We start from the raw sequence: 27,431 nt of genomic DNA, 5'->3' as shown, positions 1-27,431 counted from the left end.
TTCTGAGAACATGGTAACCATGTTCTGTGAATGTTTGGTGGGCTGTTGATGGAATGTTCTCCTAACCCACAGAAAACTGGAAAAATGAATGTTCTTGGCACGTTCCCATGAAACGTGTCTTCAACAATATCTTAATATCTGCGAACTTGGTAACCACGTTCTGGGTAAGTTCTATTTTAAGGGAATGGTCTCTTGGAAACAATCATTGCACATCACAGGAACATTCCTATGAAAACATTAGTTGATGACCTAATGAGACTCTTAAGGGAACAGTTTTACTAAAGTTGTGGAAACGTTTGTTGTTAGCTGGGTAGGGGAGTTCTGCAAACTGCTGCGAAACTGGCATATTCAGGACTTCCCAGAGAGCCACGAATTAAATATCCCATTAATAGGGTATGACTTTTAGGGAGCAAATATCTAGGTTATTTCTCTAATTATGGATGTTAGTTAAATTGCCCCGATGACGCAGGATGTCTCATCTTGGAGACTGCCTCCGTTTCCAAGCTCGTTTCCATGCACCGCCTTCTAACAACATGGCGCCAGTTTACAGCGGTGCTGCCTTCCAAAGGGATGCCAAAAACCGCGCCGTAAGAGGAACATATGATTATTGAAAGTAACAGTTAACTACAAAAAGGATAACGGTACCGTAGTTCTTATAAATAATACTTGTGTTCTTGTCATCTAAAATTCTGGAATTTGCGTGCAGCAACAGTTTGTTAGTGACAGGTTGCGCATGAGCCCACCTGCCGGAGAAACTGTGACGACGGTGGACCATTATGAATCTCCTGAACCTGACAATATAGTGGGCGATATCCTTTAATAGAGACCTGCAATATTATGCATATTCTTCGACAGCGAAGTAACGCGTAAACGTCTCCGTAGACTCATTGTAGTGCAATAAATAACTTTCTATTTTAAAAAAGAAGAAGCTCACTCTGTAATGAATGAAGAGAATTGTGCGCAATCGGAGGTGGAAAGGGAAAAGCTCCCTCCAATATGCCATACGTCACCAACTATGGTAAGTGCAAAATTGTTTACATTCAATCAGAAAATGCTTACAACTTGTTGCTGTAAAATATAGTTAATTATTTGAGCTCTTTTCTGTAATGTTTTTTCTTACACAATATTTCCTTTATTCAACTACAACCTAAAGACATTACTGAACTGGCCCAGTCAAACAATGTGAAGTATTTATTTTGCAGTATGGGCTACTATTATAATTTGTTGTTGTCAGCATCCCTACTATAAATGGCATTATAAACTGGGTGGTTCAAGCCCTGAATGCTGATTGGCTGACAGCTTATACCAGGGGTATGACAAAACATGTATTTTTACTTCTCTAATTATGTTGGTAACCAGTTTATAATAGTAATAAGGCATCTTGGGGGTTGTGATATATGGCCACTATACCACGGCTAAGGCACTCCGCGTCCAGGCACTCCGCGTTGCGTCGTGAAAAAGAACAGCCCTTAGCCGTGGTATATGGGCCATATACTACACCTCCTCAGGCATTATTGCTTAATTCTCCTGTGGAACAAGATGCTTAGTGATTTAATTCACAAAGTAAGTGGACTCAAGGACTTAAAGTATCAGAATAGGACCTATACCAATAATCCACACAGTTTGATGAACCAGGATATTTGTCATTGGAAAAAGCATTGACATTTGTTCCCCAACAGTCCCCCTCAAAAGAGGTACATTGGAAGAGTTTTTTTAAATTAAAGGGGCAATCCGCAGTTGCTACATCCGTTTTTGGACTTATAAATTAATTGATTCTTGAGGAATATAACTTGTAAATTCCTCATGAGCTTAGTTCAACTGTCATACCCCAACATAACCCAAAATATAAGCTTGTTTGAATCCAATGTTTGTAAACATTTTAAATGTAAACAAACAAATGCTTAACTATAATTTTTTGTATCTTGGATGGTCAGTCCTTACATCAAAAGCTTTGTGAATTTAAGAGTGGTTAGATTTCTCCAGGCCAATCCCTCAACTTTTTACCGTACAGAGGCGGGTGGGACCGCTTTGTTATTGTTTTGACTGCGGATTTCCCCTTTAACTATCCAATATGGAACCCATCATTTTTCATACTAATGTAGGCATAATGTCTGGAAATGTCCTAATGCTGCTTCTGCTCTCTTGCTCTCTCTTTCTTTCTCCCTCTCTCTCTCACCCACACACACACACACACACATTCCCACCAACACACTCATTACACGGTAGCATCATTGTAGTGATCTAGATAGTAAACGTCCTGGAAGAGCAACATGGGAAGAGATTTAGGAGTGAGGCAGACTTTTCCACAGACACAGACGGTTATTCTCTCATAAAGTGCTGCATTTTGGCACAGCCATGAATAACAGAATAGAAGGACAGGAGTGGTCGAGGAGGGAGGGGGAGGGAGGAGAAGAGGAAAGAGGAGTGTGATGTTTTTATCCAGAAGTTAGGGTTGTAATATAAAGAACAATTCTGTAATTCAGAGGAGAGGAGCCACACCAAGAATCACTTCGCCCATGATACAATATGTGTTATTGTGTCACATCATCATTTTCAGATTAATGTAGGCCTAATATCTGGAAATGTCGTAATGCTGTTATATATCTCTCTCTCTCTCTCTCTCACACACACACACACACACACACACACACACACACTCCAGCCTGTCCCTGTGTATCATTACACATAATGCTGAACACAGCAACTGCCTTGTGTGTCTCGCCTCACCATAAATAACACATTATTCCTATTTTTCCCTCCGTAAACAAAAACATTATTAGATCCTCTGAGTCCGCTTGGGAAAGGAAATGTTTAACTGTTTTTTTTTTTTAAATACCAAAGGCACACTAAAAGCAACACTAATAAAATTTAAACAAACTAAGCAGTTATTCGAACGCATGGAAAGTATAACCCAGACGTTATAGGCATTTCTGGTTATTGATGTTGTTAGAAGATGTGTCCTTATTATGAGCAATGGGTAAACTACAACTCTAAAATCAACTGAAAGGTTTGTGTGTGTCTAATGTTTGTGTGGTGTGCATGCGCGTACTGTTCGTTTTTTTTTCTTTAAGAGTGTGTCCAGTGTAGCTCAGTTGGTAGAGCATGACACTTTGATTCACATGGGGGACCAGTACAAAAACAATGGTCTTAACACTAGGTACTGTAAGTCGCTCTGGATAAGAGTGTCTGCTAAATTACTAGAATGTACAAATGTAAATGCATACTTCTTTGAGAGCGTTTTAATATGAGAGATGGAGAGATAATACACACTAGGTGTATCTCTGTGTGGCAGTCTCTTTCTGTATGTTAATGGAGTGTGCTGTTTGGAGATATTGTTCCTGTCTGTGTCTCGGATGAAGAGTTTGTTTGATCTGCCCTTTTGTACACACGAATGTTGAATTAGTTGAATAGAATCCATTGGATCGAATTAGACAACGGGATACGGGGGAGGAGATATCTTTTATCCCTCTGAAATTAAGCATCTACCATATTCCACTGAGGTGCAGGTTTTTACATTTTATTTTTATAGATGTCAGTTTGATTAGCACAAACTGAAAATGTTTTTGAAATTGTGCTAAACAATAGTTTTTACAATATGAGACATTGGAGACAATATTACTGTCTGTATCAGAGTAACTCCATGTGGAGTGCTAATGGCATAATCAAGGAAGATTTTTATGGGTGTAATTCTAATCTCAGTGATCTCATTAGGATTGTCTGGACTTGAGAAGTTCCCTTCCCTCTCTCTCTCCCTCTCTCCATGTCATCTGTAAGACATGTGTTTTCTCCCCCTCCTCTTCGTTCGGTGGAGAGTTTTAAGGTGTCAGGACCTGCTGCTGTGCATATGCTTTTAGTTGGCCCTCCTCTCTCTCTCTCAATCTGTCCACTGCACTCAGTTCCTACCTCCCACCCTCCTTGCTGTCTGGGCTACCAGAACAGTTGGCTGTAGGCATTGGTGAGAGCAGCAGCAAGAAATAGGAAATTGACATCATATATATTTTCTAAACTGGTTGTCGGATTCACCTTGGGTGGAAAAATCACGTGGACCACTTAACTGAATGAAATAAATGCCAATTATATGATATGGTATTCTATCCCTATGATTCATGTTGATTCATGAGTCTAATGTGTGGGCCTAATAGGGTTTCCTCTGGCAAAGGATAAAGTGCAATTATTATTTTTCTATTCACAAAATAACGGTAGCGGTAGTAGCAGTTGTTAGGATAAATAATGTTGCCAACTGTTGTGTACAGAACACTGGCAGAGCCAGGTAGAAATACCTTGTGCCACTTCCTGGGCTATAACATAGCCATAATGAGCAGTGGTGCACAACTGGTTGAAATCAATCATTTAGCCAACACGGTGGCTATATCACATTCATAGGTGTGTGTACATTCACATGTCTGCGTGTCCAATTGGAGCTCTGAGAAGCAGCAACAAACAAGAACACACACAGTAATCAACCTAAATAAATACACAAACTGAAGGAAAATAACTTCACTTGATTAACAAACATAGTCTAATGACAAGAGGGAAGTTTAATAGCAACAGAGCTCATTCAATTATCAAGAAAATGGGGGCAAATCAGACTTTAAGGCACAGTGCAGTCAAAATGTTTTTTTCCTGTGATTGTATCATATTGTACAACTGCTGATGACACTAACACTGTAAAAGTGTGACTTTTTTATCAGTGTAAATTCCTGATATTTGCAGGTTTAAAATACAATTTACACTGGATCTTCTAATCAGCAGGTTTAATAGAAAGTTAATAAAGTTAATAGACCAATAACAAAGAGTTTTCTCTACCAATAACAGATACTTTTCACTCCCTTAGGCCCCTCACTCAGACTACTCCCAAACAGTCCTAGAAAACTGATTGCTTGAAAAAGTGTTTTTTGCTAAAAAAAAAATAAAAAGCTATTTTTGACCATTTTAATGGAACAATATTACAGTAAGGTACCACGTTACCCAGAAATAATTTCATATTAAAATAAAAATGGCTGCATTGGGCCTTTAAGTCAAGAGCACACAAGGGAGAGGAGGGCTTGAACTTGAGCACGCCTGTCACCATCACAAAGTCATTCTTGAGCAAAGTTAACCTCTAACTCCTATATGAAACGTTTCCCAACAGCACAAACTGTAGCAGGAGTTCCATGACTCCATAGCTGTTAAAGTGTAAGACTCAAAGGCCCTTTGAACTCTGAGCCCACTACAAGAACACACAAGAACACACCGGCATACATACATAATTGTACATTGTTTTCAGTTCAGTTTTCCTCCCATAATGATGTAATCTTCTTGTGACAGGATTTGGGGCGTGGTGCGAAACAGCCCTTTCCCTCCCTCAGCACGTTCATCTCCTCCCTTAACCAGCGGAGGGAGACGGGAGGCCGGTTCAGCGTGGGCACAAACCAGTGTCTACCAGGTGGACGACATGGTGAGTTAACAACACTGGGCAGATTCACACACTGTGGTGGTCTACAAAGACACTGGAGAAACGTTGCCCTCGCGGATCCTACAATAATCTCTCCTCTTTCCAACCTGATTCCTGATGGGCTTCCCTATATTCACACAGAAGCTGGTCTCTCCACTGGATACAATGATATGTCACTCACCACTGTACGGCAATGGAGACATTGTTTATTTAGTTAAATGAACAAAATGACAGTATATTAAAGAACAGTTGTCAGGCCTGCAGTGCACACTAAATCCATTTAGTCGCTGCTGCTACTGATGCCAAAATAATTATGCGAACATCTCTGTCAAATGAAAGCCATATGAAGGCTTGTTTTCATGGGGTATACATGTTGGTGGAGAGGAACCATGCAGCAGGAAAGCATTTCCAAGCGTTTGTCATTTCAAATGTAGTTGTTTAGATTCCTTGCCTGATTTATTGTTATGCACAAACTATATGATTGCTCTGCCATTTATGCAAATCAATATGTTCCATCACTTGATATTTGTAACCTCACTGAAATTGAAACTCTGTTACCAATGTAAATTAACACATGATATTTGGCAGAAGTTTAAGATTTTCTTCCTCTGATCTTCAAATGAGATTTCTATGCATAAAAGGGTTTTGATAGGAAAACAAAAGCATGGGCAACATGAATAGGGTGAGATGAGATGGGTCAGCTATCTGAGGTAATGATGGACGTCGTCAATTGTTATGACCTGGCAACAGCCAGCAGAAATAGTTTAACAACTTCATTGTGTCTTCTTGTGAGAATGCTGTCATTAGTCGGTATACACTGTTGTCCTGGCCTGTTAGGTCCTGAAAAAGATTGGTAGAGGCAATCATGTGTCCATACTTAACGGAAAGTTGGCTTTGGTTAACTAAGGTCATGCAGTGAATGTACTATGTGATTACAGACTGATTGGGTCGAGTTTAATTAGTGTTGTTAGTGAAGCCAGTCTGAGCAAGTCGCAATCTAAGGATCTCGCAATCAAAGCCTTGTGAATCATGTCCATTGTGGAAGCTAGCAGTCTTTGCAAGCAGTAACAAATATATGTACATATCTGCCACACAACACAATAGTCATGTGTATCATACTCTGTGTAAAGGGAACTAACTATGTGGGTCTTGTAATTTCCCAGGGAGGGAGCTACCTCCTATTTGCAGTGATGTGAGGCAGAAACAGAGGATCTCCATCGACACACTTCCCCCCGAGGTGAAGGCCCCGTTCCCCTCTGAACCTGTCATCCCCCTCCGCACTAAGACCATCAAAGAGTTCCAGTGAGTAACACCACCTCTCTCCATGACCTCCATTTGACCTTTTAACAGTGAGTAGCATACCTTTATGATCGTCACGACTTCCCACTGGGCACAGACGTCATTTCAACGTCTTGTTTTGATTTCAATTTGGTAGAGTTGTCAACTAACGTAAATTCAACATGAAATAACATCATGTCATTGGATTTAGGTTAAAAGTTGGGTGAAAATCATTGACTGTTTGCAAATCCAATCAGTTTTCCACTTTGATTCAACATCAACACATTACATTTTTTTTGTTGAATTGACGTGGAAACAACGTTGATTCAACCAGTTTTTGCTCACTGGGCTATGATTCGCTATGACAATGATTTATTGATGGATTCCTTCCACTGTGTTGCAGGGAAGACATGGAGCGAGCCACAACCTCAGGGGACTGGAGGGATGTGAGGGATTTCTACCTAACCACCTTTGACTCCTTTCTAGAGATCAATGCTGCCTTCAAGGTAATGGCTCTTGAAATGGCTCATGCAGGCATTTTGTTATTATGTTGTGAGTTATGCTTTCCCCAAACATACCTTATCAATTTTAGAATATTCCACACCCTTTGGTTTAGTTCCTCGTATTAAATGATTGTTATTTGCAGCACCTCTTTCTCCATTGTGAATTCTCTTAAGGAAAGCATGCAGAGCATGTGTTCTGGAATGTGTTATTCATGAGGAAATCAACGGTACATAAACCAAGAGAAAAGCTGCACTCGAAAGTACTGACCTTGACTTCTTCCAAAAGTTCATTACGTTACAGCCTTATTCCAAAATATATTTTTTTCAAACTCATCAATCTACACACAATACCCCATAATGACAAAACAAAAACTGCTTTTTTGCAAATGTATAAAAAAGAAAATCCAGAAATATCATATTTGCATTAGAAGTCAGACTGTTTACTCAGTACTTTATTTAAGCATCTTTGGCAGCGATTACAGCCTCGAGTCGTCTTCGGTATGACGCTAAAAGCTTGGCACACCTGTATTTTGGGAGCTTCACCCATTCTTCTCTGCAAATCCTCTCAAGCTCTGTCAGGTTGGATGGGGACCATCACTGCACAGCTATTTTCAGGTCTCTCCAGAGATGTTAGATCGGGTTCAAGTCCGGGCTCTGGCTGAGTCACTCAAGGACATTCAGTGACTTGTCCCGAAGCCACTCCTGCGTTGTCTTGGCTGTGTGCTTAGGGTCGTTGTCCTGTTGAAAGGTGAACCTTCACCCCAGTCTGACGTCCATTAGCACTCTGGAGCAGGTTTTCATCAAGGATCTCTGTACTTTGCTCTGTTTATCTTTCCTTCGATCTCTGTTTATCTTTCCTTCGAGGATCTCACAGTCCTTGCCACTGAAAAACGTCCCCACAGCATGATGCTACCACCACCATGCTTCACCGTAGGGATGGTGCCAGGTTTCCTCCAGACGTGACACTTGGCATTCAGGCCAAAGAGTTCAGTCTTGGTTTCTTCAGACCAGATAATCTTGTTTCTCATGTCTGAGAGTCCTTTAGGTGCCTTAAGGGCAAACTCCAAGCGGGCTGTCATGTGCCTTTTACTGAGGAGGGTGTTCCGTCTGGCCACTCTACCATAAAGGCCTGATTGGTGGAGTGCTGGAGAGATGGTTGTCCTTCTGGAAGGTTCTCCATGTCCACAGATGAACTCTGGAGCTCTGTCAGAGTCACTATCGGGTTCTTAGTCACCTCCCTGACCAAGGCCCTTCTCCCCCGATTGTTCACTTTGGCCGAGTGGCCAGCTCTAGGAAGAGTCTTTCTTGGTGGTTCCAAACTTCTTCCATTTAAGAATGATGGAGGTCACTCTGTTCTTGGGGACCTTCAATGCTGCAGAAATGTTTTGGTACCCTTCCCTAGATATGTGCCTGGACACAATCTTGTCTCAGAGCTCTACAGACAATTCCTTCAACCTCATGGCTTGGTTTTTGCTCTGACATCCACTGTCAACTGTGAGGCCTTTATATAGACAGGTGTGTGCCTTTCCAAATCATCTCAAATCAGTTGGATTTACCACAGATGGACTCCAATCAAGTTGTTGAAACATCTCAAGGATGATCAATGGAAACAAGGGTGTTTTTAATTTTTAATATATTGGCACAAATGTCTACATTCCAGTTTTTGCTTTGTCCTAATGGGGCATTGTGTTTAGATTGATGTGGAAAAAAACACATTTTTAATCCATTTTAGAATAAGGCTGTAACGTAACAAAATGTGGAAAAAGGGAAGGGTCTGAATACATTCCAAATGCACTTATAAGGTCCGAACCTTGTTTAGTTGGCATCGAGCAAGAATGGTTCAACACACACTGCCATTGTTCAACACACACACACACACACACACACACTATATGTCCTCACTGCAGACAAGCCCAGGGTTTGGCTGTAGCAAGTGCCCGTTGTTTGAGCTGTTGTTAAAAAGGCCTGAAATAAAAACATTTTAACAATGAGAAATGTACAATTTTCCTTTTCCTCCTTTCTTAGAGAGAAGCTAACGCCCCATTTAACACAATCGAGGATTCTGGAGTCAACTCAAAATTTTTGAATGCAGTTTATGATGCTTTACTCTGCACAGTAAGTACTGCCAACGTGACCTTTCTATGGAAGAGGATATCATATGAGAAAACAAATGAAGTCCTATTCAGATTTTTTACCATGAAAGTGCTTCCTGAAACCAGCAGAATTTGGGTAATTTCATCCAATTTAGAGGTTAACTCATGTTTGTTTATGTTGTTTTAGCCCCAAGACATCCAGAAATCAGTGTTGAAGGGAATCATTAACAGCCTATTAAGAGAGTGGAAAGGGTGAGTGCTGCTTTCAATTTATACCGCTACTACCATTTACTGTTACTATGCTACCTGTTGTTACACTGCAGCAACCATTTACCATAAATAGAGCATTGCTTATGAGAACTAAATGACATTCATACAGTTTGGCATCTAATTACACACAACATTTCTTTTCAAATTTGTTGCCATTTTTTGTTGCCACAATGTGCTAGTTTGGATGAAATATGATGTCTCATTAGGCTGACGGTATACATTTTGATTTCCTCCTTTTGCTGAAAACAATGTGTTGTGTTTTCAGTCCCAGAACGAAAGATGACCTGAGGGCATACTTCATCTTAGTTCAGGTAACATTTACTTCTTAAGATAACATCTTATTAAGTACATGCACCAGTACGTTTTGTTTGTAAAAGTTTCATTTTATAAGGTATAAATAATGTCTTATGTTTTATGCTTTGTCGTTTGTGTTCAATTCCCTTGTGAACAATCTTGGATTGGTGTAAATGCTCAGTAAATCCCCATGTTGTTAAACAGTTAATTTCAGGACAGGAATAAATGGCTATAATGCTCCCGTCATCAGATTCTTGGTTTCCATTAATCCCTGTCATTTCCTGTGGAAAGTGGGTTATTTTGTGCTTTCCAAACCACCACTGCCACAGGCTTAAAGGGACTGTTAGGGTCCCATATCCCCTGTGGTATTCTAGCCCCTTTGGTATTCTAGCCCCTGTGGTATTCTAGCCCCTGTGGTATTCTAGCCCCTGTAGTACTCTAGCCCCTTTGGTATTCTAGCCCCTTTGGTATTCTAGCCCCTTTGGTATTCTAGCCCCTTTGGTATTCTAGCCCCTGTAGTATTCTAGCCCCTGTGGTATTCTAGCCCCGTTGGTACTCTAGCCCCTGTGGTACTCTAGCCAGTGTAGTATTCTAGCCCCTTTGGTTCTAGCCCCTTTGGTATTCTAGCCCCTGTGGTATTCTAGCCCCTGTGGTATTCTAGCCCCTGTGGTATTCTAGCCCCTGTAGTATTCTAGCCCCTGTGGTATTCTAGCCCCTGTGGTATTCTAGCCCCTGTGGTACTGTAGTCCCTGTGGTACTGTAGTCCCTGTGGTACTGTAGTCCCTGTGGTATTCTAGTCCCTGTGGTACTCTAGCCCCTGTGGTACTCTAGTCCCTGTAGTATTCTAGCCCCTTTGGTACTCTAGCCTCTGTAGTATTCTAGCCCCTGTGGTACTCTAGCCTCTGTAGTATTCTAGCCCCTGTGGTACTCTAGCCCCTGTGGGACTCTAGCCCCTGTGGTACTCTAGCCTCTGTGGTACTCTAGCCCCTGTGGTATTCTAGCCCCTGTAGTACTCTAGCCGCTGTAGTACTCTAGCCGCTGTAGTACTCTAGCCCCTGTGGTTCTCTAGCCCCTGTGGTACTCTAGCCCCTGTGGTACTCTAGTCCCTGTGGTATTATATCCCACTGCAGTCACATGTGAAGTGATACAGAGGCAGCCGTTCTGGCTCATTGGATTCAGTGGCAGGACTTCTTTCTGCCCTCACGTCAGTTTTGAAGATAGTTCTGGCTGTAGTGCAGTGAGTCTCTGTTTGTTTTGGTGGTCTAAGTGTCTCTGTTTTTCATAGAGAGACAGTAGTTATTGGTTTTGGTCTGATGTGTAGATGCTTATATCAGATGGTAGTGCTGGTTCAGTATGTCTTGTTTCAGTGTGCTGTGGCAGTGGATGTTCTTCTTGGTCTAATGCCTAGCTGTACAGTACAGTGGCCAGGTTAAGCAAGACCAGCTGGAATCCTTAGGCCTCCTCCCTCTCCATACACCCCATTGACTCCAGTCGTATGTCAGGCAGTCAGTCCACAGCAGTACTGCAACAACTACTCTCTGTGCCCCGAGCTAGCTGTGTGACTAGAGTCGTTGATTTGACTTCACCTGTTTCACCTCACATAAAATCTAGTAACCCTAGTCCGTCGAGGGAAAATGCTAATGATGTCATTAATTGAAATACTCTGAGTAAGTCTGTACTTGCTGTAACTAACAGTGCAGGACAATTGTAAACAAGATTGGCTATAGCAATTCTGTTTTTTGTTCAATTTCCTCTATATAAGTGTAGGCCTATTCTCTTGTTACACGTTTGTGTAAAGAATGTGGGTGGTTGTTCGACCGGGAGATACACAGCACACGTCTGATCAGCCAGATCCCTGATGTCATGTTCCTTGTTCTCCATGGAGACTGGGTGAGGTCATCCTGGACTGCTGGAATGTCGGTTTCCTGTGTGATGCTGTTCTTTCGGAGAGGCTGAATGTTTTATGGTTTTCACTGAAGTTCAGTGCATAGAAACCGATGAAATAGACTGGACTATAGTCAGCTTTTAAAGCTTTCTCTTGCCTCTCTTTTCTCTGTATTGGTGCAAGGCAATTTTGCAGTACATTCTGGATTTTTAGAACAGATGACATGTGTTTATTTGTTTTCTAGAACCCTCAGTATTCCAGCACCAGTACCTATGTGATCTATGCCCACCTACTGAGACAGATAGCTGGCCTGTCCGAGGCTGACCACCATTTCCTAGTGCACTGGTTTAAAAAGTAAGTGCAGTCTGCAAAGTGTGTCTTAAAGCCTCACCCCTGCATGGATTATAAAACATGTATTATTATAAACCATGTGTTTGTTTCACACTAACACAGCCCGCAGTTATGAATAGGGGTTGAGTAGTGAAGTATTTGATCTTCATAGAGGTGACTAACACCCAGCCTGTATCCAGTTTGAGTAGGCAATACACAGTCTCTCCCTACACGCTGTCACACCCAGACACTACCTAACGTTCACTCTGGCCTGTGGTAACCTAAATGTTGTGTGTGTGTGTGTGTGTGTGTGTGTGCGCGTGCGTGCTTCCTGTTCCTCGCCCCTCCCCAGACTGTCTCCAAGGCGTTTCAGGCAGCTGGTGGAGCGTTTTCTTCACTTCATCTCCACTCGTCTGTTACCTGCTCCTCCTGATGAACTGCCCCCTCTGACCAGGTGTTCCTGGTGGATCCCTGCTGCCACCAAGGTCCTCGCCCTCTTCAGTAAGTCATGTCCACAACATCAGGAACAGGGTATTTTACCCGGTGTACCCCTGGAGCTGTTCAGTGGATTCTGGGTAACCCCACAGTGCTACAAATGTGCCCTGTGTTATCCAGTATGTTCTGTAAAACCTGATACACATACCAGAGACAAAGTGAAAGTGTCATTGTTCAAGGGAGGCTGTAGGTTCAGGTGCTGTCAGGAGGGCCGGAGGGGTGACGTGGTTTTTCATGCATATAGAATCTCTACCTAGATTCTATCTCGGGTGTAAAGTCATTTAGACATGTGTAGATAAACTCTAATGCCCTTGTATACCCTGTCCCACCAGATGCAGCTAACAGCATATCCACGCCTCCTATCATGTCCTTCACGGACTTCTACAACATCACCTTGGACCACATCGACATCATGGAGCAGTACCGCACCTGGCAGAGCCACGGCAACTCCAACAAGTGAGTCCCCAGTTTACAGGATCAACACTCGGATCCCATATTCAGGGTCCAGTGTTTTTCCTAATCAGGACATTTTCTTAGCCCTTCTTATAGGCCATAACTTATTGGTTAAACATCTTCCAATTCTGAACATAGTTAGGAAGTCCTGCTGGGAAGATTGTAAACCACAGCATGTCGTTTTCCCATTTCCCATATCAGCCAGTGATTGACAGCACATGGCACTGAGAGCAGAACACACGGCACATTAGATATACTTCTCATAAGCTGCACATGTTTTTCCTCTCCCTGTGTGTCCGTTCCAAGTTTTTGATGATACAGCTCCCTCTTGTGTGCCATACATCATATGAACAGCTAAAAGTGCTAATGCAGCGCTACTGAAGGTTAGCCTTCCCCAGCTCTTCTCTTGCTGTGACAACCCTCAGTGGAACAGCTCTGTGAGTCAGAGCCGAAACTCAAAACAGAGCACATCACGCCTCCACATGGTGTGACCGTCAAGGGACACATATTATGGAGAGAGAAGGATATTGCACAATGATTCCTGTTTCTAAAGATGGAACTGATTGTGGAGCAGTCCAGAGACTGTGGGCTACTCTCTTCCTCTTTATGGAAATCCTAGGGGGTCCATATTTTATAATCTTCTTCCCAAGTGCATTTTTTCTTCCTATCTTCTCCTCCTCAGGTTCTCTTTCTGCCAGTTCCCATTTATCCTGTCAACGGTGGTGAAGAAAGCCATCATCCAGAGAGACTCAGAACAGCAGATGATAAGCATGGCCAGAGTGAGAGACAGCCTATTATCTTCTGTCAACCTTCCTCTATCAACACAGTTGTCCCTGAGCTGTGCATGAACTGAGATGCATATGATGTACAGTGACCTGCATTCATATTAAAACCTTTTCGTTATGTGTTTTTTCTCTCTCTCCAGCAAAGCCTGGTGAACAAGGTCTCTCGCAGGCAGAGAGTGGACATGAACCTGTTGTTCCTCAACATCAAGGTACGACGGGCCCAGCTACTCAGTGACTCATTGGATGAGGTAAGACCTCCTAACACGTTGTTGAAACACTGTCCTCTGTAAATAAATATAAAATGTGTGTGTGTATATATATATATACATATATATATATAATCAGTTGAAGTCGGAAGTTTACATACAATTAGGTTGAAGTCATTAAAACTTATTTTTCAACCACTCCACAATTTTTTTGTTAACAAACTATAGATTTGGCAAGTCGGTTAGGACATCTACTTTGTGCATGACACAAGTAATTTTTTACAGACCGATTATTTCACTTATAATTCACTGTATCACAATTCCAGTGGGTCAGAAGTTTACATACCCAGAAAATACCCAGAAAATGATGTCATGGCTTTAGAAGCTTCTGATAGGCTAATTGACATAATTTGAGTCAATTGGAGGTGCACCTGTGGATGTATTTCAAGGCCTACCTTCGAACTAAGTGCCTCTTTACTTGACATCATGGGAAAAATAAATAAAATCAAATTTTATTTGTCACAAACACATGGTTAGCAGATGTTAATGCGAGTGTAGCAAAATGCTTGTGCTTCTAGTTCTGACAATGCAGTAATAACCAACGAGTAATCTAACCTAACAATTTCACACAAGTGTAAAGGGATGAAGAATATGTACATATTGTAGCGATGAGACAAGATAGTAACTACAAACAATTGGATACCATGACATTGGGGAGAAAGGGGGTAAAAAAAAATATATATATATATATATAATGTACATAAAAATATATGAATGAGTGATGTACAGAACGGCATAGGCAAGATGCAGCAGATGATATAGAGTACAGTATATACATACAGTATGAGATGAGTAATGTAGGGTATGTAAATATATAAAAGTGCCATTGTTAAAAGTGGCTAGTGATACATGTATTACATAAAGATGGCAAGATGCAGTAGATGGTATAGAGTACAGTATATACATATGAGATGAGTAATGTAGGGTATTTAAACATTATATTAAGTGGCATTGTTTAAAGTGGCTAGTGATACATTTTTACATCAATTGTTCTATTATTAAAGTGGCTGGAGTTGAGTCAGTGTGTTGGCAGCAGCCACTCAATGTTAGTGGTGGCTGTTTAACAGTCTGATGGCCTTGATAGAAGCTGTTTTTCAGTCTCTCAGTCCCAGCTTTGATGCACCTGTACTGACCTCGCCTTCTGGATGATAGCGGGGTGAACAGGCAGTGGCTCGGGTGGTGGTTGTCCTTGATGATCTTTATGGCCTTCCTGTGACATCGGGTGGTGTAGGTGTCCTGGAGGGCAGGTAGTTTGCCCCCAGGCACTACTGGATATAAGAGCAACGTCAACTCACCATCATTATGACCAGGAATACGACTTTCCCAAAGCGGATCCTGTGTTTTGCCCACCACCCAGGATAATGGATCGGATCCCAGCCGGCGAACCAAAACAACGATGCCGTAAAAGGGGCAGACGAAGCGGTCTTCTGGTCAGGCTCCGGAGACGGGCACATCGCGCACCGCTCCAAAGCATACTACTCGCCAATGTTCAGTCTCTTGACAACAAGGTTGATGAAATCCGAGCAAGGGTAGCATTCCAGAGAGACATAAGAGACTGTAAATCATCCAGGACCTCGTCAAACCGCTCAGGAAGGAGACTCATTTTGTCTCCTAGAGATGAACGTACTTTGGTACGAAAAGTGCAAATCAATCCCAGAACAACAGCAAAGGACCTTGTGAAGATGCTGGAGGAAACAGGTACAAAAGTATCTATATCCACAGTAAAACGAGCCCTATATCGACATAACCTGAAAGGCCGCTCGGCAAGGAAGAAGCCACTGCTCCAAAACCGCCATAAAAAAAGCCAGAGTACGGTTTGCAACTGCACATGGGGACAAAGATCATACTTTTTGGAGAAATGTCCTCTGGTCTGATGAAACAAAAATAGAACTGTTTGGCCATAATTACCATTGTTATGTCTGGAGGAAAATGGGGAGGATTGCAAGCCACAGAACACCATCCCAACCGTGAAGCACAGGGGTGGCAGCATCATATTGTGGGGATGCACTGCTGCAGGAGGTACTGGTGTACTTCACAAAATAGATGGCATCATGAGGAAGAGAAATTATGTGGAAATATTGAAGCAACGTTTGACCCAAGTTAAACAATTTAAAGGCAATGCTACCAAATACTAATTGAGTGTATGTAAACTTCTGACCCACTGGGAATGTGATGGAAGAAATAAAAGCTGAAAAAATTCATTCTCTCTACTATTATTCTGACATTTCACATTCTTAAAATAAAGTGGTGATCCTAACTGACCTAAGACATGGAATCTTTACTAGGATTAAATGTCAGGAATTGTGAAAAACTGAGTTTTTAAATGTAATTGGCTAAGGTGTAAACTTCTGACTTCAACTGTGTGTGTGTGTGTGTGTGTGTGTATATATATATATATATATATATATTATAAAGAAATATATTATAAAGAAATGTACACTTTATTAAGTTATCTGGTTCTAATGGTGATAGAAAGCACATAACACTACAGCACAGAGCCGTTAGTGGACCCATTGCTTCCCCCTCTAAAGCCCATCTGGTATTCTGTTCTGGAGGTTCTGTCACCACGGCTTGATTTGGAAAACCTTCCTGGCCGTAAAACGCAGGGTTTGTGTCTCCCCTCCTCCCCTCCCCCTCCACCCCTCCCTCGCCTTGTCCAGCTGAGCAGGAAGAGAGCAGACCTGAAGAAAAAGCTCAAGGTCACTTTCGTAGGAGAGGCGGGGCTCGACATGGGCGGCCTCACCAAGGAGTGGTTCCTGCTGCTGGTTCGACAGATTTTCCACATTGACTATGGTGAGACATGGAATGCAGGACAGAATATATTGGCCTCATTTAGAAACTGTCACATAGAATCCATATATTGCTTAAAACCCATGCAAGATTCATCAAATGTTTTTCCCTCTCATTTGAGATACTGGAAGAAATGGAAAGCAAATCAGCTTTTATTAAATCTCAGCAGAATTAGAATATTAGCCATAAAGCCATTCTCACATACCCAATAAAAACCTAATAACTCTGAAACAGTGGCGTGAGCTTGTTGCTTTTGGAGTCATTGGGTCTCTCCTTTTCTCTCAGTCCTCCAAGCCCAGTTATTCTTTCCATAGATACATTTTCAGAGATGCGGGCTGCTTGCCTAGACTATATGAAAACTGTGCCCGCTCATTAAAAACGCGAACCAACCCATCTACACTCAAGTTTTTTTTCCTTGTCAAAAAGTTAATGCTAGGCACAATAATGTTTCATGTTTGAAGGTCAGAGTTTTCATCTGGTTAAGGAAACTGTTGAATGCACCTGTGAATGTTTTCGGTCAACTTTTAGAATACTACTATATAAAATATTATTAGACTAGACATTGAACAGACGTTTGTGTTACATTAGGCCTGTGGAGGGGTTTTCCCAGTCCCATTTATGCTCCCTACACTGGATTATATATCAAACTTGTTTGTTTTTTCAGGCATGTTCACCTACTTGAAGGATTCGCGATGTCATTGGTTCAGCAGCTGGAAATGTGACAACTACTCAGAGTTTCAATTGGTCGGGACTGTATCCTTTCATTCCTAACCCAGGAATTACTGTGTCAACGGTTTCAGATATGCAGCAATCTGCACCACACACACAGATGAGGCAGTGCTGGAAAACCACACTGGAGAAACTGATACTTAATGTATTTGCGATGCTATAAATCAGTCTAACCATTGCAATATATGCTTATTATCTATATTTAATAGGACTTAGATGACATTTTCACTGTATTATGTAAACCCCTTTTGCAAGACATGAACAATAACAGAATCTTCATGATATAATGTTAAGCATGAGGTTGTTTCCTGCATTCAATAAGTAAGAGATACGAAAAAGTAACATTTCAAACCACTGAACATAACATTCCTAACACTCCTGAGATAAAGCTGATCTGGACAGCTGGTCTGTCTATATATTAGGATGCCAGCGGCCACCAAATCATCATATTGACCTAGTAATGCTGTTACATTCATATGTCATGTCAGTGTAAGCCAACTTAATCTGACATCTTGTCCTCACTTAACCCACTGTACATTCCTATTTATCTACGAATGTTAAACCTGTTGTGTTTTAGTTAACATATGTATTACATATACTTATATTGTAAACAGCCTGGAGTGGGCAATATCCTTTATCTGTAGGTAGTCTTCCTTTGTCTGTAAAGACCTCATGGAGAACTCATGACTTGCAAACTTTGACCTAGGATTGTCCTCTCTTGACTTGATCTACTGGGTTGCAGTGCCTGAAGAAGACACTGTCGATACAGAAGTGGAATCCATGGGTGTGTTAGTGCTGTTAGGACTGATAACAAGTGACTGCAGCGCCAACACAGAAACCACTGTGCTGTGATTGGCCGGCCTATTGGGCGTCTGCCTCCTAGTGGGATGTTACAATTAAGCAATTAAATATATTTTATGAAGCCCTTTTTATATCAGCAGTTGTCACAAAGTGCTTTACAGATACCCAGCCTAAAAACCCAAAGAATAAGCAATGCAAGATGCAGAAGCACATTGGCTAGAAAAAAACTCCCTAGAAGGCAGGAACCTAGAAAGAACTAGAGAGGAACCAGGCTCCAAGGGGTGGCTTTACCGGGTGGAGATTTAAAGGGATAGTGTGAGATTTAAGCACTTTTTCTCATGGATACCATTTGTATGTCTGCATCCAGTTTGAAGGAAGTTGCTAACTAGAGTTGGCGCAATTGCTAACTAGTGTTAGCGCAACTTCCAGTCATTGTGCTAACACTAGTTAGCAATTGCGCCAACGCTAGTTAGCAACTTCCTTCAAACTGGATGCAGAGACATACAAATGGTACCCAGAGTCAGATGAACCCATGGATAAGTGGAAAAATCTCACTATCCATTTAATATTTTGTTAACTTTCACCTCAGTTTCACTTTCACCCTCCCGGGTGGCGCAGTGGTTAAGGGCGTTGTACTGCAGCGCCAGCTGTGCCATCAGAGTCCATGGGTTCGCGCCCAGGCTCTGTCGTAACCGGCCGCGACTGGGAGGTCCGTGGGGCGACGCACAATTGGCCTAGCGTCGCACGGGTTAGTGAGGGATTGGTCGGTAGGGATCTCCTTGTCTCATCGCGCACCAGCGACTCCTGTGGCGGGCCGGGCGCAGTGCGTGCTAGCCAAGGTGGCACGGTGTAGCCTCCGACACATTGGTGCGGCTGGCTTCCGGGTTGGATGCGCGCTGTGTTAAGAAGCAGTACGGCTGGTTGGGTTGTGTATCGGAGGACGCATGACATTCAGCCTTCGTCTCTCCCGAGCCAGGAGTTGTAGCAATGAGACAAGATAGTAGCTACTACAACAATTGGATACCACGAAATTGGGGAGAAAAAGGGGTAAAAAAATAAAATAAAAACATTAGTCTGTGGCTAGTGGCCTAGCGGGGCTGTGTGCTAGCTAAGTGCTAAATTAGCCAACCTGTTCCCGTAGTCTTGGCAGTCTGTCAGGCGGTCATGGAAAGAGCATAGGAAGAAACTTAGAGAGGAACCAGGTTCCAAGGGGTTGTCTTCTGGCTGTTCCGGGTGGAGATTTAAAGGGATAGTGTGAGATTTTGGCAATTAAGCCCTTTTCTACTTGTCCAGAGTCAGATGAACTCATGGATACCATTTGTATGTCTCTGCGTGCAGAACAGGCCAAGAGTTATAGATCTGAGACTACATCTGAGGCCTCTGAATCCCTCTCCTATTCGAGAGCTCAGAGCTCAAGGCAGTAAAAGGCAGCCTGTCAAATAAAAGCCAGATGGATGAGGAAGAAGCCTCTTATAGCTCACAGACTTTGATACGGATGGTGGATCACAGCCACTTACCGCTGAGATTTGTTTACACTGAAAGTGTGTTTCTATGATGTTAGAGTTGTGCTTTGCACGGTGCAGAGACAGTGCACACTGCATGCTGTTCCTACTTTGTGCATGTTGTTTGCAGTTTGTACACTTTGCAGTAGTCTTGTGCTGGAATTGAGCCTGCATATTGCTTTAACTTGCAATGGGATGGGTAGAGACACGTCTTGCAAAACGAGACTACAGGGACAGGTTCAAAGGAAGAGATTATTTTTCAAACTGTTCCCTTGTTGCAAACGCCATGCTCTACCAACTGAGCCACATGAGACCACTGGCATTACCGCTCTGAGCCACACGGTTGTCTTGGCATTACCTCTCTCATTACCCCCCATTTGCCTCATGCAGTGTGACATCTCCTTCGCATAGAGTTGATGAGGCTGTGAGAAGTTGCTGGATATTGACGGGAACTGGAACACGCTGTCGTACACGTCGATCCAGAGCATTCCAAACTTGCTCAATGGGTGACATGTCTGTGTATGCAGGCCATGGAAGAACTGGGACATTTTTATCTTCCAGGAATTGTGTACAGGTCCTTGCGACATGGGACTGTGCATTATCATGCTGTAACATGAGGTGATGGCTGCGGATGAATGTCACGACAATGGGCCTGAAGCCCATTGAAGATCTCGTCACGGTATCTCTGTGCATTCAAGTTTCCATCAATAAAATGCAATTGTGTTTGTTGTGCGTAGCTTATGCCTGCCTGCCCATACCATAAATCCAGCGCCACCATGTGGCACTCTGTTCACAGCGATGATAACAGCAAACCGCTCGCCCACTTGCCATACACACTGTCTGCCATCAGCCCGGTACAGTTGAAACCAGGATTCATCCATGAAGAGCACACTTCTCCAGCGTGCCAGTGGCCATCCAAGGTGAACATTTGCCCACCGAATTCAGTTACGACGCTAAACTCCAGACCCTGGAGAGGATGACGAGAATGCAGATGAGCTTCCCTGACACTGTTTCTGACAGTTTGTGTGGAAATTCTTTGGTGGTGCAAACCCATAGTTTAATCAGCTGTCCAGGTGGCTGGTCTCAGATGATCCCACAGGTGAAGAAACTGGATGTGGAGGTCCTGGGCTGGCGTGGTTACACGTGGTCTACGGTTGTAAGGCCAGTTGGACGTACTGGCCACCCGATACTTGTTTAGTAGAGAAATTAACATTCAATTATCTGGCAACAGTTCTGGTGGACATTCCTGCAGTCAGCATGCCAATTGCATGCTCCCTCAACTTGAGACATCTGTGGCATTGTGTTGTGTGACAACTGCACATTTTAGTGGCATTTTGTCCCCAGCACAAGGTTCACCTGTGTAATGATCATGCTGTTTAATCAGCTTCTTGACATGCCACACCTGTCATGTGAATGGATTATCTTGGCAAAGAAGAAATGCTCACTAACAGGGATGTAAGCAAATCTGTGCACAGAATTTGAGAGAAAATAGCTTTTTGTGCATATAGAAGATTTCTGGGATATTTTATTTCAGCTCATGAAACATGGGACCAACACTTTACATTGCATTTTATATTTTTGTTTAGTGTATTAGGTCTTTGCCCTCAAATTCCCCAAAATAACGTTGTGTGAAGCTCCTTCCCTCAGTGTTGCCTAATATTGTACGGTGAGATTTCCAACCGTTGAAGTACTTGGAAAGCCAATGACATTAGAGTTTCAGAGTAGGTGGCAGTGTATTTCCTTCACTACGGCAACCCCGTTGAATTTCTCATGGTTCTGTGAGTGTGAAAGCGTGTGCACAAAGTGTGTATGTGTGCATGTCTTAGAGTGTTGTGCGTGTCTGTGCAGTTTGCATACATGTGTGTTTGTGTGTGTACTCTTGAATCCAAGCACCCACTCTACCTGCAGTTGACACATTATAAAGTGATCTTTGTGTGGGCTTTAACTCTGAAATACATCCAGAGTAGCTTCCTCATTTGGAGGCAATATGGAGACTAGGCAGCTAGGAACGTGTTTGCATGCATTCGTGCGTGCGTAGGTGATGGAGAATTAATGGGATAAATGTCCTGTCCACCTGCTGGGTTTTGTGGGGTAGGGGCGGTGGCTGACGTAGTCTGAACACACACAGTAACACAATGTAGTCATTTATTCTGTCTTGGTGTAATTTAGAAACATTCTTTGTGCAGTCTGGTCTCTGTGTGCTTACTGGGCATCAGCCCAAACATTCACAGTCGTATGGTACTGTATGTTATGTTCAAGTTTCCTGTGTTATTGTGTTGCACTAATACATTCATTAATATAAGACACTGATCCTGCTTTGGTGAACACTGATCACCTAAAATGGCCTGATCTGTCTGTGAATCAATGTCTGGTCCTTGACTCTGTGCCAGCTCATGGGTCTCGCTGTGTACAACAGCATTGCTCTGGATATCCACTTCCCTCCTTATTGTTACAAGAAGCTCTTGACTCCACCCATTGTGCCATGTGACCAGAATACTCCCATCGGCATGGCAACCGCCACCCTGGGCGACCTGCAGCAGGTCATGCCGGTATGTCTTCTCTGATTGGTTCATCTGAAGCACAGCATTTAGAGTAAGAAATGTACTCATTAAGGATAGGCATCCTCAACAGTAGGTCAATCAGACCAGTGAGGATCACAATACCCTTTTTAACCAGCTGGGGGAACCACAGTTTAGCTTTTCTTTCTTTACTCCCAAATGTTTTCCTTTGGGCTGGATCCAATCTCTGAAACTCATCTGAATTCATAAAAATGTATCAGTATTTTACACCTTTCATTCATTTTTTCCAATGTGAAATAACTCTACGGTCTCTTATTCTAAAATGTACACACCCATTGCTGAGATGGTGTTTCTCTGTGTAAGAATTTGCTTTTAATTGTTAAACTGTGCCAGATGTTTGCCTCCTAGTTTCTTTGGGCTTTGTTCATAGTTTCATAAGAGTGGGGCGTTGTTCTCTGCCCTGTCTGTCCTAAAAAAACTTTGTTTTAATAACACTGTGGCTTTGATGAGGCAGGGTGGCTGGCCTGGCATACTCCCAGTGCCACAGTAATCCTGCCCTGGCTCCCTTTGGGGCATGAAAGGTAGGCACAGCCATGCCACTATACCACTGATCAGAGACTGTCCCTTCATCCTATGTAACTGCTTTGCAGCTTGGCTGATTCAAGAAGACGGTTGAAAGTCGCTTTGCTGTACAGTCCCATCTGCAAAGGCAATTGACCTTTTGCTAAGCCCCGCCCCCTTGATTACTGTTGCAATATCTGACAAGATTTTTATGGGAAGCCTATTTCCCCGTATGAACAACTGGAGAAATCTCAAACTGTGTTTTTAGTATATAATGAAATTTAAACACTGATTACCCCATGCTAATTAGCAAACTCTCGGGTATGTTGTGGTGGACTGTCATTACAATTGCTAAATGGGAACCTGGTAAAATCGTTTGTAGTGTGTCTAGCCATTGAATGTTTCTGAATTCACTGTCCGCGTGTAGCCAAAGCTACTAACCATTTTTCGAGCTAACTAGAGCTCTCAAATCGTATCCTGATGTCGACAGCAGATGAGAGTTGTATTAATAACATGGCTGACTTAGCTAGCTAACACACATTTTTAGAAAACTGGCTAGCTAGCTAGCTAGCTAGTGTTAGCAAAGTTGGGTAGTCAATGAGAAGCTAGCAAACAATGTAACAAAAGTATAATTTCATATTTAAAAAAATACTCTAACAGACTCTGCATTTCAGGAATCACAGTACCCCTGGTGCACTGTTCAATTATCTAACCAATAGTTTTTTGTTGTTGTTAAACTTAATTTTTCCCACTGCCCTTACTGGCTTACATGTGTTTTACGTGTGTTGAATGGTTTGCTGAATACAACAGCTGATTAGCTTTAGAACAGAAGCTTGCTAACATAACATGCTTATTCATGCAGCACACACAGTAAAACATGACCCGTGTCACGCTGTGTGCAACGTACAGTCCATTTGAAAGGAAATAATAAAAGTGACAAAGTATTTGCTATTTCAGGATTTGGCTCATGGGCTTGGAGAGCTGCTCTGCTATGAGGGCAATGTGGAAGAAGACTTCTATCTGACCTTCCAGGTATGGACCTCTCCTATGTATTAACAGTGCAAGGCCAACAGTGCACTATTGAACAGGACACAAATGTACATAGATCAAAAAAATAAAAGGATCTTAGTCCAATTAGTTTGGCTAAAGTGTTCCCCAAACCTTCAGAAGGTTTTGGCCTCACAAGGTTTTAATTACAGACTCCATCAAGATGACCAGGAGCTAGGCCTCCCGGGTGGCGCAGTGGTCTAGGGCACTGCATCGCAGCGCTAGCTGTGCCACCAGAGACTCTGGGTTTGCGCCCAGGCTCTGTCGCAGCCGGCCGCGACTGGGAGGTCCGTGGGACGACGCACAATTGGCATAGCGTCGTCCGGGTTAGGGAGGGTTTGGCCGGTAGGGATATCCTTGTCTCATCGCGCACCAGCGACTCCTGTGGCGGGCCGGGTGCAGTGCTCGCTAACCGGTGTAACCAGGTGCACAGTGTTTCCTCCGACACATTGGTGCGACTGGCTTCCGGGTTGGAGCCGCACTGTGTTAAGAAGCAGTGCGGCTTGGTTGGGTTGTGTTTCGGAGGATGCATGGCTTTCAACCTTCTTCTCTCCCGAGCCCCGTACGGGAGTTGTAGCGATGTGACAAGATAGTAATTACTAACAATTGGATACCACAAAATTGGGGAGAAAAGGGGGTAAAAAAAAGAAAAGATGACCAGGAGCTGTTTAATGATTTTAAAGAGTGACTCAGTTACATGACTTCATCAATTCAGTATTACAGTATGGCAGTTAATAGGTGGTGTGTCACTGGTAATAGAGCTACGTGTCATAGTGTGTGGGTATGGAGGGTCTGAAGGCTGTGGAGATGCATTCTCTCACGCCCTCCTCAAGACTAACACTCCAGTGTGAAAAGCAGTGACTATCACTGTGTCCGAATTGCCATTGGAAGGAGTGGGATCTGGGTAAGGCCTTGATTTTCATCATTAGTGATCATGAAACTTAAACTGAATCTGCGGTAGAGATAGAAGAACATCAGAGGTCAAAATCAATCCATCACCACTAATGATGAGTTAGGTGGTCACACCTCTGAACTATTATAAAATTGTGAGATAATTATTTTGGAAATGTGCATTTTGGCCTCTGAGTTGAGGCCCAAGGTTTCAGGGTCTTTCACCCTTTTACTGAGCCAGAGATATACTCACTGACCTGTATTCAGATCCCGACCACCACCATCCATTACCCCTCTATGCTATATCTATAGACATATCAAATCATATAGACATGCACTCAGTGGCCAGTTTATTAGGTACAGTAAATGGTTTGCTCCTACAAACAGTGGCCGTGGCTTGCTATATAAAACAGGCATCGAGGCATTCAGTTACTTTTCGTTTGAACGTAAGAATGGGCAAAACGAGTGACCTAAGCCGCTGAGCGTGGGACGATCGTCGGTGACAATGTTCCAGTATCTCAGAAACAGCCCGCCTCATGGGCTTTTCACGCACGACAGTGTCTAGGGCCCTCAAACTCAACTCTTCACGTCGAAGCCAGTTCTACTGCACTTTTTCATTGTTGCCTTCTAATCAGGGACAGATTTTCGACCTGGGAAACCAGGTGGGCTCAAATAATTGTCAGTTAGAACAGAAAAACAGCAGGCTCAAGACCTCGTAGGGTAAAAGTTGAATATCCCTGGTCTAGGGTTTACCGAGAATGGTGCGACAAAAACATCCAGTTAGCGGCAGTATTGTGGGCGAAAACAGCTGGTTGATGAGAGGTCGAGAGTGGCAAAAATCGTGCAAGCTAACCGGCGGGCCACAAACAGGCAAACAATGGTGCAGGTACGACAGTGGTGTGCAGAACTGCATCTTGGAATGCACAACTCATCAGTCCTTGTCATGGATGGGCTATTGCAGCAGACGACCACACCTGTTTCCACTCCTATCAGCTAAAAACAAGAAGAAGCGTCTCCAGTTGGCACTTTATAACTAACACTGAACAATTAAGGAGTGGAAAAACATTTCCAGGTCCGACGAATCCCCATTTCTGTTGCGTCATAGTGATGGCAGAGTCAGGAGTTGTTTGTAAGCAGCATGAGTCCATGGCTCCATCCTGCCTGGTGTCAATGGTACAGGCTGGTATTGGTGGTGTAATGGTGTGGGGAAGGTTTTCCTGGAACACATTAAGTTCGTTGATACAAATGAAGCAACGATTCCACGCCCCGAAGAATTCAGGCTATTCTGGAGGAAAAGAGGGGTCCGACCCGTTACTAGATGGGTGTACCTAATAAACGGGCCACTGAGTATATCATATAGACAGACATACAGTGCGTTTCGAAAATGATTCATACCCCTTGACTTTCCACTATGTTAGACTTATTCTAAAATGGATTAAGTAAATGTTTTTCCTCATCAATGTACACACAATACCCCATAATGACAAAACGAAAACAGGTTTTTCCAATTTTTTGCACATTTATCAAAAAACAGAAATACCTTATTTACACACAGTACCAGCCAAGTTTGGAAACACCTACTCATTCAAGGGTTATTTATTTGTACTATTTTCTACATTGTAGAATAATAGTGAAGACATGAAAACTATGGCATTCTCTCAAACAGCTTCACCTGGAAGTCTTTTCCAACAGTCTTGAAGTAGTTTCCACATATGCTGAGCACTTGTTGGCTGCTTTTCCTTCACTCTGCGGTCTAACTCATCCCAAACCATCTCAATTGGGTTGAGGTCAGGTGATTGTGGAGGACAGGTCTGATGCAGCAATCCATCACTCTCCTTGGTCAAATAGCCCACACAGTCAGATCAAATCAAATTGTATTTGTCACATACACATGCTTAGCAGATGTGAATGCGAGTGTAGCGAAATGCTTGTGCTTCTAGTTCCGACAATGCAGTAATAACCAACAAGTAATCTAGCTAACAATTCCAAAACTACTACCTTATAGACACAAGTGTAAGGGGATAAAGAATATGTACATAAAGATATATGAATGAGTGATGGTACAGAGCGGCATAGGCAAGATACATTAGATGGTATTGAGTGCAGTATATACATATGAGATGAGTATGTAAACAAAGTGGCATAGTTAAAGTGGCTAGTGATACATGTATTACATAAAGATGCAGTAGATGATATAGAGTACAGTATATACGTATACATATGAGATTAATAATGTAGGGTATGTAAACATTATATTAGGTAGCATTGTTTGAAGTGGCTAGTGATATATTTTACATCATTTCCCATCAATTCCCATTATTAAAGTGACTGGAGTTGAGTCAGTGTGTTGGCAGCAGCCACTCAATGTTAGTGGTGGCTGTTTAACAGTCTGATGGCCTTGAGATAGAAGCTGTTTTTCAGTCTCTCGGTCCCAGCTTTGATGCACCTGTACTGACCTCGCCTTCTGGATGATAGCGGGGTGAACAGGCAGTGGCTCGGGTGGTG

General features: G+C 42.8%; 1 protein-coding gene across 1 annotated transcript in view; it reads left to right on the top strand.

Moving 5' to 3' along the window:
- The first annotated feature begins 502 nt into the window (after nt 1-502).
- The window catches only part of LOC110529991 (probable E3 ubiquitin-protein ligase HECTD2), a 39,642-nt gene continuing 12,713 nt past the window's right edge, over nt 503-27,431 (top strand). The window contains exons 1-16 of the mRNA XM_021612720.2: nt 503-1,018; nt 5,308-5,437; nt 6,598-6,736; nt 7,116-7,218; nt 9,241-9,330; nt 9,496-9,560; nt 9,844-9,889; nt 12,002-12,111; nt 12,440-12,588; nt 12,915-13,038; nt 13,718-13,814; nt 13,961-14,068; nt 16,747-16,879; nt 17,541-17,629; nt 22,299-22,457; nt 23,946-24,020. Coding sequence (XP_021468395.1) covers nt 941-1,018; nt 5,308-5,437; nt 6,598-6,736; nt 7,116-7,218; nt 9,241-9,330; nt 9,496-9,560; nt 9,844-9,889; nt 12,002-12,111; nt 12,440-12,588; nt 12,915-13,038; nt 13,718-13,814; nt 13,961-14,068; nt 16,747-16,879; nt 17,541-17,629; nt 22,299-22,457; nt 23,946-24,020 — 1,695 coding nt within the window. The 5' untranslated portion in view covers nt 503-940. The remainder of the gene's footprint in view (nt 1,019-5,307; nt 5,438-6,597; nt 6,737-7,115; nt 7,219-9,240; nt 9,331-9,495; nt 9,561-9,843; nt 9,890-12,001; nt 12,112-12,439; nt 12,589-12,914; nt 13,039-13,717; nt 13,815-13,960; nt 14,069-16,746; nt 16,880-17,540; nt 17,630-22,298; nt 22,458-23,945; nt 24,021-27,431) is intronic.

Source organism: Oncorhynchus mykiss, chromosome 1 (assembly GCF_013265735.2).
Source record: "Oncorhynchus mykiss isolate Arlee chromosome 1, USDA_OmykA_1.1, whole genome shotgun sequence".
Classification (NCBI taxonomy): domain Eukaryota; kingdom Metazoa; phylum Chordata; class Actinopteri; order Salmoniformes; family Salmonidae; genus Oncorhynchus; species Oncorhynchus mykiss.
Note: the sequence above shows the minus strand (reverse complement) of the source record. Positions and strands in the feature narration are given on the sequence as shown.